Here is a 12,423-nt window from a genome sequence, read left to right as displayed (position 1 = left end):
TAAGAGGGGTGAAATTGAAAAGACATATGTTATAAATTATTCAAAATAAAAATATCATAATAATAAAAAAGAGACCAAATCTGAGGATCAAATCATAATAATTAAAAAAATCACCAACAATGTTTTTTTTTAATTATATTCAATAAAAATAATTTGCAACAATGCCTTTAAGTACCTTTAAAATTCATAATAAAATAAAAGTAAAATGACAAGAAAAAAAATCCTTGGATGAGAGTTTAATTGATTTTACCTTTAAGGGTGTAAAAGTAATTACACTACTCTATAAAAATAAAAATGCAATAATACCCTCAAACAATAGGCATTGAGTTATTTTATTCAAGGGTTAAATGAGTAATTTGACATAGCATTTATAATCGAAATCACCAACATAACATACATCTGACTGACAAAAGATGTCATGCTTATTTTCAATATCAAGTTAAAAGATTCAAGGGTCAATAGGAAAAATAGTACTTATATTATTGTAGTAAATAGTAAACCGTATCCTGAGATATGTTAATAGTTTTTTTTTTTTTTTTTAATGATGGTTTTCTACCCTATCAGAGTTTATAGTATTGTTTTTCGTGAGAATGCTTCATTATATATTTGTAAAAGAAAGTATTGTTTGATTAATAAAGAACCAGGTTATAGACATCCCAGCTAGAAGATTAATCCGGCAAAGGCCAAATCAAGTAGTAATTTTTTTTCAATGGATCAAACTTGGAATATAATTTTGGAAGGTAGAAAAGGAAGGAATTATATGACACCAAACATAAAATTACGAGACACGGAGCTATCTATCCCATTAACAATTGTGCGGCTTAGAGAATACACAATCTAGTAACGAAGAAAAGGAGAACCGGTGGCCTACATCTTCACCACTGAATTTGAGGTTTCAACAAGATTGGAATATGCATTCCCTCTATGGACGGCAGACAATCTGTAAAGTATTTTGCTTATGAATTTACAAGGCAGCTGTTTGATTTCGAAGTCAGCAACCTACTTACAAAAAATTTACATAGCCCCTTGCGACCTTTCAACACTCCCCTCGAAAAAAATTAAAAAAAAATAATAATATCAGAGGAAGAGAGAATATGGATACACTTACGGGAAGAAATTGAAAGTGGAAGAAACGAGATCTGAGGGAGAAAAAATTTCCACCCACCTCCACCCTCTAAAGAACAAAATTGGCTTCCTCCAAATTCCAATCTCGACTAGAAATTTATATCCAATTTCTGATCTTGCAGCAAATAATTAGCATTTGGCAAAATACTAGTCAAGTTGCATATTAGAGGTCGCGGGTCAATGGGCTAACCCTTCCCTCCCCACACTAACAAGAGACCTCTCACCCATGGGAACATTGTATTGCTGATATAATCTGGCTCTGTTGGATGCCCACCATTGTTCTGCTTGTTTTTCGCTGAAACGCTTTCGACTGCAGTAAAAGTAGTTCAACATGCAATAGCATAAGGTTTCCAATAAAGAAGATAGAAATTACTAATTTATATAATTTTAGTTCTCCACTTGGATGCTTCCACCCGGAGGATGTAACCTTTAGAGAACAAGTACTAGAGGCAGTACAGAAACCTGTATGGTCCAAACTCATATACTTGCAAAATATGAACCTAAAAGCAGCCAGGAACTTTACCACCTTAGTTAAGGCCAAAGCTAATAATGGCTGCATTCCACTGAGAGAAACTTTCATGGGTCAAGCAGTCAACTTGTTGTAACAGAGGGGAGAAACAAAGTGATCATAAACAAAGTGATCATAGAAGGTGGACAGGTAGGGGAGAAGTGGAGGAGAACAAGTGTAATGACTTGAGAATACCTGAAACGGACACGCTTGAGATCTTTGGCACCTCCAGGCAAGGAAACAAGGGTAATATACACGCCTGGTTCATCTTGCTCAACCCATTCATCGCCATTAGTGGGTTCAACTTTTGCCGTTCTGTTCTTATTCCTTAGTGTTGCTTCTACGTGTGCCACTTCAGAGTGATGTGGAGTTTGATTAGTGGTGGGTGCTGACACATTCGAAACTACCAGGCTGTTTGATCCGTTTGAATCTTGTTCATGACATGTTCTGGGACCCCTGAGTTGCTCAAGAACTCCAGGAGAAACAGCCCGTAGAGGAGTGTTGCTAGAGTAATAAAAAGAGGGCGAATTGTTGTTTCTAGCTGCTCCAACAGGAACCCTCTCAGCCACGTCTTTCAACTATATTAAAAAGATTAAACACATAAATTAAGATGGTTGTCTGATATATTAAAAAAACCTACAAATTTTTAGTTTTTTGACACAGTTCTTCAGCTAATAAGCACCCTGTTGATTGCATCCATGCTGCAAAAACAACATTTCCAGATGGAGTTTATGTCGACCTTACCTATTTAGTATGGCTCATGCAATTTTATTTTACTAGCTTTTATGTTACATGCTTCGCATGTGATTTGCATTGTCTTCCTATTTAGATGAGTGAAGTGCTGATATAAGAGCACGTGGCTACAAAATAGTCGGAAAGATATGATCAATAAATTATTTGATTCCCTAAATCATTAATAGTTTTGAATAAAATTAAAAATATTTAGCTATTAAGTGAGAACACAATGTTGATAGTTATTAGAATGAGATTGAAAATGTTTACTCAATAATTGATGCAATAAAATATATTATATTCTATAATTTCATAATTATAAACTTAGAAAATAATTTTCTATCTAATTCATCTTTTAATAACTTCCTTCCTTTGTTCTTAACTAAATTCAATAGCAAATCATTAAAATATTTCGTTAACCTATTATTGAAAGAATCTTGCATTATTAATTAATCTGACAATATTATCCATTAATATTAAAGAAAATGTCTAAGGTATTATGTATATGCAATTACAATAATTTTCTTATATATATATATAGAGTGAGACTAATAGCAAACATAGTATAAGAGTATATCCTTAAACAATTCTTAAATTTTTGGTATAACAATGAAAATTATAAATACACTTAAATGACATTTCTCATCCTTGAATTCCAATAGTTCAATCATATATAACCTATATTCAAAAAATCCCATTGAACCTTGCACTATAAAAAATTACAATTGAACTCTTCATATATCAAAATGTTTTTAAATTCACACCCTATTCAACTCCATTAAAAATCTCAACTAAAATTTGAATTTTAAATTGAAGCATAGACACATGTTACTTCTCACTCTTTTCTTGAAAATCACTTAGCGTTTTCTACTTATTTTTCATTGCTTAAATATTTTCTTAATGTTGAATGGTAGTTTGACAAAGATAATCAATGTCCAAATTATTTTTTAAAAAAAGTAATAGGTATAATATCATAATCACTTACATTACAATATTTGCAAGTCAATCAATTTGCTCATATTAAATGTCCTTGTTCAAATATTTTTTTCTCCAAATAATATGAATTTATAAGATAATGATTTGTTGACATTTTGTCTACAAGTTTATTAAGTTATTTATATAACAATAGAGTATTCTTGTTGAAATATGAGAATACATGCAATTTTGTTAACTAAATCATTGATCATGATGCTAGTTTTTTCTATTCCGAGAAGATTATTAAAAGCTTCCTATAAATAATGAACATTGTAACCTACAAACATGAAATATGATTTCTATTAATTTGTTATTAATTGAACTTGACATTTTAAAAAATAATGCAAGGCTCAATCATCCATTTTTTAACTTGAATTTGTTATGATATTAATTAGACCTCCAAATTAATTGATCCATTGTGTTAGGACACAAGACTGGCAAAAGATTAAAAAAAGGCATAATTAGATGAATTATGGTACCATCCATTTTTTAACTTGGAATTTGTTTTGATATGAATTATACATCCAAATTAATTGATCCATTGTGTTAGGCACACAAGGCCATCAAAAGATTAGAAAAAAAAGAGAATAATTAGTTGAATTATGGTCCAAGAATAACGCATAAACAATTCCAAGAGATTCCAAAATACATTCATACGATACCAAAAGCGTTGTGCAAATATTGTCCTCTAATCCTACTTTATGAAATTCAAAACAAACTTTCTCATATCAAATCTAGCACCTTTGTATTGAAATGCAGAATACCTTATATTTTGTGAGAGTGCACATTGCTAGACTCTCATGCCCTTAAAAAATGTTATCTCCAGCAAGGAATATGAGGTTATAAACATGAGGTTTTAACTTACTTGGGCAGTGAGTGACTTAATTACTTCCTTTGCTGCTTTGCATTTCGCAGTCTCCTCCTCTGCTACTGCAACAGCCTCCTTTAACTGACTGGTTGTTCTTTCCAGCTCAACTTCCTGAAGCTGAGCTTTATGTGTAAGTTCTTCAACCTGCATTACACAACCAGTCAGCCATAATTAATCAATGACGTGACCTAAGCAAAGTGCTTTCCAAGCACAATAATATGGCCAGAAGATCATGCAGCTCTAAACTGGATCTTAATCCAACCATGTCATTAACCATAGTAACAATGACCATGAGAGGTTTTGAAATTAGACCTATCACCAGCACAGACCTTTGTCTCCATGTTAATTACAACATACAGTATTGCAAAACAACTTCGTTCATCTCCACCCAGAGAAAATAAAATCCTAAAGAAGCAAGCATAAGAAACTCATAATAAACTATAACCAAAGGACAAAAAGGAGACTCTCAATACAGCAACAAAAGGATTCGAACCATAGAAAAGACAGTTTTTTCTTGGTTGTTTAAAAAGGAGACAGGATATATTTTATAATTTCATGCAGCATGATACCACACGATGTATACACTTCCAATCTTTGCAAAAAATTTTGTGATGGTAAATGTTCAGCCACTGACAATAAATTCCAAGGTTAATGTGTGAGGGGATGGGCATACCTAATGTCGCTCAAAACAGGAAATTTTAGAAATAGATAACTGAAACCATAGAAGGTAGTAATGTCTACCTGAGCTCTTAATTTTACAACTTCTTCACGCAGGCTGTCATTTAACCTTCCAGTACCATCCACGGCAACTTTTGGCAACTCATGTACTGAGAGAGCTGGGGTTGGTGTTGTAGCGCGAGGGGGACTAGATCGCCTTGATGTTGGCGATGTTGCTCGAGACACAATTCTTGATCCAGGAACAGAAGCTGAGAAAAATTTCTTGGAGGATCCAAATGATTTAGAGTTGTTAAATGCATTACGCTGAGAAACATCATAAGCAGAGGGTGAAACCTGCGTGCTAATGGAGCTTGACTTCCTGTTTCTTCTGGAAGATATACTTTCCACCTCTTTAGATGATTCCATAGAGAAGTTTCTTCCAAGCTTAGCATGTGATCTTGTATTCGAATTTTCACTCTTTTCTGTGATTTCATTTAGTCCCTGATTCTCACTTCCTCTTCTCCTAAGAGTAGAGTGAACTGATGAGTCAGTTCCGGTGCTTCTTCTAATTTTGCTAAAACAATAATCACAGACACGGTAAGGTTTGTTAGGATTTGGAGCCATTGAAGCCTTGAGGGACTTTTTACTACTGCATGAATGGCAGAAAACAAGCCCACAATTATAACAATTGTGCCGTTTCCGTTTGAAATTAAATGGCAGGCGGCAACCGGAACACATGGATTGATCAATACCGGATACCCATTTATGAAGACAGATAGCTGCGGTAAAACTAGTGCCACAGACAATACCTTTAACCTGTTTGTCTTTCAAAGCTTCAACAATAGATGGGAAATTTCTATCATCTGTATCACCATGGCCTAGTCTGCCATTTGCACCCTTTCCCCATGTGTAAACTTCAGTTCTTGAGGTCAAAACTGCAACATGATAAGCACCACAGGCTAACTCTTCAACAAAGTTTTTCATGAGCTTTCCCTCAACACGAGTAGGGACCTTGCCATCCGCTTGAGGATTCCCCAATTGACCATATACAGGGCTTCCCATAGTGTAAACTTGGCCAGAGGTTGTAAGAGCAACAGTGAGGCTGTGACCACAGGCAACTTGACAGAAGCTGGGTTCAACAAGAGTAGCAACATAAGTAGGCACCAATCTAGCTTCCTTATCACCATGCCCAAGACGACCTTTATCTCCATCTCCCCACGTGAAGAGTTTTCCTGAAGAACAATTACTGGAACTTGATGACCCAACCATGACTTCAACAACTGCAGCTGTGTGCCACACACCACAAGCTACTCGCATGGTGCGGAGGCCCTTAAGGGACTCGACCTCCCTGGGTGTTGACACACTACTTCGGTCTCCATGTCCTAAAACCCCAAAGGTTCCATCTCCAAATGTAAACAATTGGCCAGCAGAGGTTACAACAGCCGTGTGCCATGGTCCACATGAAACTGATGAGACATGTATTCCCTCTAGAGGTCCACTTAACTTTCTTGGAACCCACTGAGTAGCTTCACTGCCACATCCCAGGAGCCCAAAATTATAAGCATTACCACCCCATATGTACAAATCACCAGAGAGTGTTACTGCACAAGAAAGATATTCTCCACATGCTACAAGTTCAACATTGAAATTTTTTAGTCCATCTACAAACTTTGGATGTGAGACATCAGAGTCCACACCATGTCCAAGTCTGCCACCAAGTTCCTCTCCCCAAGAGAAAACTTCCCCTTGTTTTGTTACCAAAGCAGCATGTTGCCGACCACAAGCTATAGCCTGAACATCTAATAGAACTGCAGATTCCAAGGCTTTTGGCACAAAAGAATCCATCTGAATATCAGAAGCTCCACTTTTATGAACTCCGCCACCTAGAATGCCCTCACCAGTGCCTTCACCCCAAATATAAACATCCCCTAAAGCATCATTGTCATCACGGCCAGAGCCTTGACTTGATGAACTAACAGCACTTGATAAACTGACCCTAAAAGCTTCCGTGTTTGTATTCTTCATACGACCTGTTGTTTCATCTGAGCCTGGCCCACAGGCAGATTCTAACGGAAATAAAACCTTGGGAGGCACAGTGTATACTGCATCAGACAATGCCTTCTCTAAACCAGCTTTAGGAGGACTATCATATGGAGTACGAAGACGAAGAGGATCTGTTCCATCCTATATCAGTGACAAGAAAATTCTCTTTATCGTGCATAGTACTGAAACATACTTTTGAGAATGAAGGAGCAACGAAACATACCTTCATTGAACTATCATCACTACCAAATGCAAAGCTCAAAGGAGAACTTCTAAGGGTGTATGCTCTAGGACTATTTGCCTCAGATAAAAGTCCATCATTTCTAGTTTCTTCTCTCTTTTTCCAAAGCTGGTGATGTGATATTAGTGCCTTTAGACCAGTAAACCAGACTTCAGCTTCTTCTTTGTCCTTGCATATCTGGCAAAACAGAGCTTGATGAGTGCATGATGAAATTTTTCAGCTAATAAGGGGTTTGGTACATTACTTAAAGGAACAGCGACTATGCAAATACAGAAGATGAACTCTAAAGATTTTTAACACGGCATAACTTTGTTGACAAAGGATGAAGAACTGGCCTTTAAAAAGAATATACCTACCAAATCTAAAGACCTGTCATTATAAATTAGAGAAAATGACTGGTATTCCTTCTCAGGACGAGGATACCTCTGAAAAATTGGCTGTAGTAAGCAAAATTGAGAACAATCAGTTAGTAATCATTGTTCCAATAAATGAGCATAGAATCTTAAAAGTAATTGAAAAACTACCCGACACTTGCAAGCAAAGTTTTCATGTTTTCTCAAGGGGAAAGAAATAATAAAGCAAAAACCATAATCATCAGAAGCAGACAACAAACATGCAGCACAACATAAGATAAATAACCACAAATAAATGAATTAATTTACAAGCATAGATTCACTGCACCTTGTGGTTTTATTGTTAGCTCCAATGTTCAAGGTAAATATAGCAAAACATTGCAAAATGAAGTGTCCATCAAAAACCATTTTTTCTATATAAACCAAATAGTCACCGAGCCTCTTCCTAGGAATAAATAGTACAGCTTTTGAAAGCTAGAAGACAGTAGATGCACACAGACACGTTGCTTCAGAGTAAAATCTAAAATAGAAGTTTCAAATGTCAATAGACAGTATCCTTGCAATTTCGTTTCCATTAATTCACATAAAAATGGATAGCTTCATTCATTGAAACTTCACATTTATGAGCATGCATCCCTGATCTGGTGAAGTGTAAAGCAGCAGTATCAACATGCAAGGGCAGCTGGAGTTCAACCATTTTGAAAACCCAAGTTACTCACACTACTAACACGCTAGATGCTTAAAAATAAGAAAAAAAATAATTTAAACTGACTATTAACTTGAAAAAAGAAAACCTAAAATTGATCTGCTGCAAAATCATGAAAAGCAATCCGTAAGCAACATACAAAAGTTGTACAGGATCTCAATATGGATCAACTTACAGTGCGCTGACCAGGGATAATTCTGGAGACATGGCTTAGTTTAAGATGCTTCTCCTCTTTCCCAGATATCCATATTAGAGCAGATTCATCCTGAAAGAACCAAAACCAAAGGCATACATATCACAGCATACAGAATTTTAATAGAGGTGAATTACAGCAGAGCTCATTAGTCAATATCCTACAGCATCAAAACATAACATACCCAAAACAGCACATTTACATAAATTATCAGAAGTAGCATGTAAAAAGGTTATAATCTAGAAATGGCAAAAAATATAAAAAAATTAAAGGACCAACTGTCTTGCAGCATTAAAATGCAGCACCTACAAAAGCACATGATAGGACTTGACATAAATATAATAGAGTGCAACACCAAGCAATACTACATGTCATGCATGCATGCATCAGACACTGATAGCAAAACCTGAAACTGCAGGGAAAGGTGCTCTCTTATCTTTTGATTAGGAAGCAGCACAGACCAAGGTTATCAAACCAAAAGGCCTGAACAGCAAGATTAGCACCGTCACAAGCCTTATCACTAACTCATATTTTTCAGCTTCAATTTAATTACCCTCATAGATCTTTAGTTCCTCTATCATGTACATGTTCAGCTAGAAACAGAGCAGGGGTGCTGAGAAGGATAACCAGCACAGTTTACTAGACATCCTAAAAGTAGTTTTCCAGACCAATGCAAAAGTAAATGCCTCTATGGTATTTTCTGCATAAAATCTCGGAGGCCCTTATTCCCATACATATAGGGGTTAGGCCATTTCTTTCCTACCATGATGACAAGAATACTAGTGCCTTTCTTTTATCCATTTACCATATTATCACCAATACATAAAGCTGGAAATGTGTTCTGCTAAAATTTTATGAAACTTTAGTAGACCTGACTTTATTTATTTTAGCCTTTGATGAGACAAATGAATTCACGGATAAAGGCAGTTTCTGGTCCATCCAATTCTCAACATTGCATCATAATCTAAACTTGGCAAAGTGCGACAAAAATTACTAAGCATCCATCAAAAATATGGTATGAAGAGTGCACGCATCATAAAAACAGATTAGCAAATGTAGATGAATGTATGAATCAATCTAATTGAAAAGGAGGCAGTACCATATCTAGCTTCTATTGAGAGAAGAGAAACATGTATATAAATAGCTAAGCATAATTTCCTCAACCAGTATCAGTTTGATTTGCCTCAAAAAGAGAGAGATAAAAAGAAACATTCAAACACATGCCTAAAATGTAATCTTACATTTGACAGCCTGAAGGGGCAAAACTTGGGCCTCCCTCTACGGCCATACTTGAGCAACTGAGCTCCTCTTTTAAGAGCAGTGATGGCCTGCAGAAAAAATTGCAGCATGAAACTAAATTGAAAATAAACTAAACAGTCTATGCACAGTGATCTTATAGGTGAAGAGAATAACATTCATGGTTTTGTACATGCATCACAAGTAGAACTTCCAGAAATGTACAATTTTTTCTCATCGTGGAGAAAAATCTAATAGTGCAACTGTATGATTATATCTCACAATAAGCAGATTCTTATCTCTTTTTTCTTCAATTTCTTTCATGCTCATGGTCCATAATCTATTCAAATCTTTTCTCTTATCCCAGATACCAATATAAGTCTTGGTTTCTAATATAGAAATAAGAGGGGATGGTGCACTGCCCTGCACAGCAGTAAAAATAATGGGTACTTTGTATTGAGCCCGTGACATAGATACCACTGAGTGAATATTTACAAATTATTGATGCCAGATAGATATGACCACTCACCAAGATAAAAAGGTGCAAATTGAGTTGTTAGTCTGTGCTCCAAATTGCATTACAGATAGTACAAACAACATTTTTCCTGACTATATTATTTATATCTTTCACCATTCTTTGAAAATTTCCAGAGAAACATGCATAAAGTTGAGCCTTGACACTATGTCTTGATGTTTTTCCATATATCGTACCATCACTAGCACTTATGTGTTAGTGCCCAATGTAAGACTCGCTCATGCACACTTAAGAAATGTACAAATGCAATTAGCTTACCCTAAAAAGTCGACTAGAATAGTCCATTAAGACTTGCCACTAATCAGATGTGATGACATGTTGACACAAACACATCCTATAATAGCATTTCACAATTCAAACAATTTTATGATCTCTTAATGCACTTGGTAGCTTAAATGAAAATTAGTGGCCGCAGAAAATTGACATAATTCATCAAAAACCCTCAAATCCCATTTCACTAATTTGAAACAATTTATGAAACCAAAGATTCAAAGAAATGAAAAGTCAACTTAAGAAATGTACAAGTGCAATTAGCTTACCCTAAAAATTCAACCAGAATAGTCCATTAAGACTTGCCAATAACCACATGTGATGACATGTTGACACAAACACATCCTATAATAGCATTTCACAATTCAAACAAATTTATGATCTCTTAATGCACTTGGTAGCTTAAATGAAAATCAGTGGCCGCAGAACAATTGACATAATTCATCAAAAACCCTCAAATTCCATCTCACTGATTTGAAAAAAGTTATGAAACCAAAGATTCAAAGAAATGAAAACTCAACTTTCAAATAACCAGAAGGCCAGCAAACACAGTCAATGCTAAATGATTTAACATTTAATCAGCATCGCCATTTACCTGCTTATGCTTTTAACACAACCACATTGCACTCTAATATCAAAAAGAAAAAACAAATCTACGACACAAACATAACACTAAACTTCTTAATCATCAACGAAATATTAATTAGCAAAATCAATTACACTTTACCATACCAATAAACGATAACAAAAAATTACCAATTCAACATCTCTCTCTAAGGGGCCCACTCTCAACGCCGGCTCCAAAGTAGCCATTCTCTCCAATTTTGACACGATCAAAACTCTAACATAACCCTACACATCGCACCACCACCACAACAACAACAAAATCCACCTACACAAACACACATTGCCTCATTTAAACCCTAAATCACTCACTCTCAGCTCCTCGAAACCCTCACATTACCAAGAATAAAATCTCGAACAGCTAAAAAATTGCAAAACCAATCGATTCAATCTTGAACAGTCAAGAACGTCAAAAATAAATCGGCGGAATCGACTAAGAAAAAGGATGATTATTAGGTTTTAACGCAGCACGACGAGAGAATATGATGTAATCGAATATTCTGTTAAGTCCGTTGGATTCGAGAGAGAAAAAATCATCTATCTAAAAATTTGCAAAAAGGATGTTTTTTTTTTTTGTATGGTTGGGGAGAGAATGCGAGAGAGAAAAGGGAAAGGAAATAGGGAAAGGGAAGCTCGTTCGTTTGTTTGTTATTGATGAGAGTGGAGTGGCAGAGTGAGAGAGAATCTGTTATTTAATTACGAGAGAGAGAGAAAAATTGGGAGTTCTTGAAAATGATTGATTTTGATTTATTTTCTTCCCCTCAATTGTGCCCTAAAGGCACATGTTCAAGAAATCACTCAAATTTTCCCGTTGCCACCACCGCCAGTAAATTTATGGTAAATTAAATATTTCAGTGATAAAAGCAACTATTTTATAATTTTATACTTGCTAATACAATAATTACTGTAAGCTTGTATAATTATTAATTTTAAGGTTGGTAAAATTAATAAAGATTCGTGCAAACTGATCCGAACATCTATAATAATATAAAAAATTATAATAAATTAAATTTAATAATTTTAATAAGAATTACTACAATAATAATAATAATATAGAGATAAATATGTAATTATATACTTTAGATTAAAGTTATTAGATTTTGCTAAGATTGTGGCATCAATTGGATGGATTAGTAGAATTAATTTAAAATAATATTATTTTAAAATTTAAAAAGAAAACAAATCAAGTTTTATATGAGTTCTGCTTATATTTATCGGATATGGATTAACTTAAATTAAACATACACTATGTTAACTCATATTTTATTTAATTTAAAATCCAACTTGAATTAAAAATTGAATGGATCAAATCTAATAACATTGGTTTAGATTTTATAAACTTAAATTATGAGTAAAA

At 34.8% G+C, this 12,423-nt stretch overlaps 1 protein-coding gene across 1 annotated transcript; it reads right to left on the bottom strand.

Moving 5' to 3' along the window:
• Positions 1-773: 773 nt before the first annotated feature.
• LOC133681138 (PH, RCC1 and FYVE domains-containing protein 1-like) lies at positions 774-11,820 on the bottom strand. Its single transcript, XM_062104275.1, has 9 exons — positions 11,199-11,820; positions 9,643-9,729; positions 8,384-8,473; positions 7,506-7,586; positions 7,132-7,326; positions 4,950-7,049; positions 4,206-4,352; positions 1,829-2,211; positions 774-1,435 (listed from the first exon to the last, which is right to left on the bottom strand). Exons 1-9 carry the CDS (start codon positions 11,253-11,255, stop codon positions 1,303-1,305), a joined length of 3,273 nt encoding a protein of 1,090 aa, XP_061960259.1. The 5' UTR covers positions 11,256-11,820; the 3' UTR covers positions 774-1,302.
• Positions 11,821-12,423: the final 603 nt, after the last annotated feature.

The sequence above is a fragment of the Populus nigra genome, chromosome 1 (assembly GCF_951802175.1).
Source record: "Populus nigra chromosome 1, ddPopNigr1.1, whole genome shotgun sequence".
NCBI classification, from domain to species: domain Eukaryota; kingdom Viridiplantae; phylum Streptophyta; class Magnoliopsida; order Malpighiales; family Salicaceae; genus Populus; species Populus nigra.
The sequence above is the reverse complement of the archived record's forward strand: the minus strand, read 5'-3'. Positions and strand labels throughout refer to the sequence as shown.

Coding starts and splice junctions, on each gene's coding strand:
- LOC133681138 (XM_062104275.1), bottom strand. CDS start 11,255: ATGGCTACTTTGGAGCCGGCGTTGAGAGTGGGCCCCTTAGAGAGAGAT. Junction 7,327..7,505: donor ATGACAGGTCTTTAGATTTG/GTAGGTATATTC, acceptor CTGTTTTGCCAG/ATATGCAAGGACAAAGAAGA. Junction 7,050..7,131: donor GTGATGATAGTTCAATGAAG/GTATGTTTCGTT, acceptor TCACTGATATAG/GATGGAACAGATCCTCTTCG.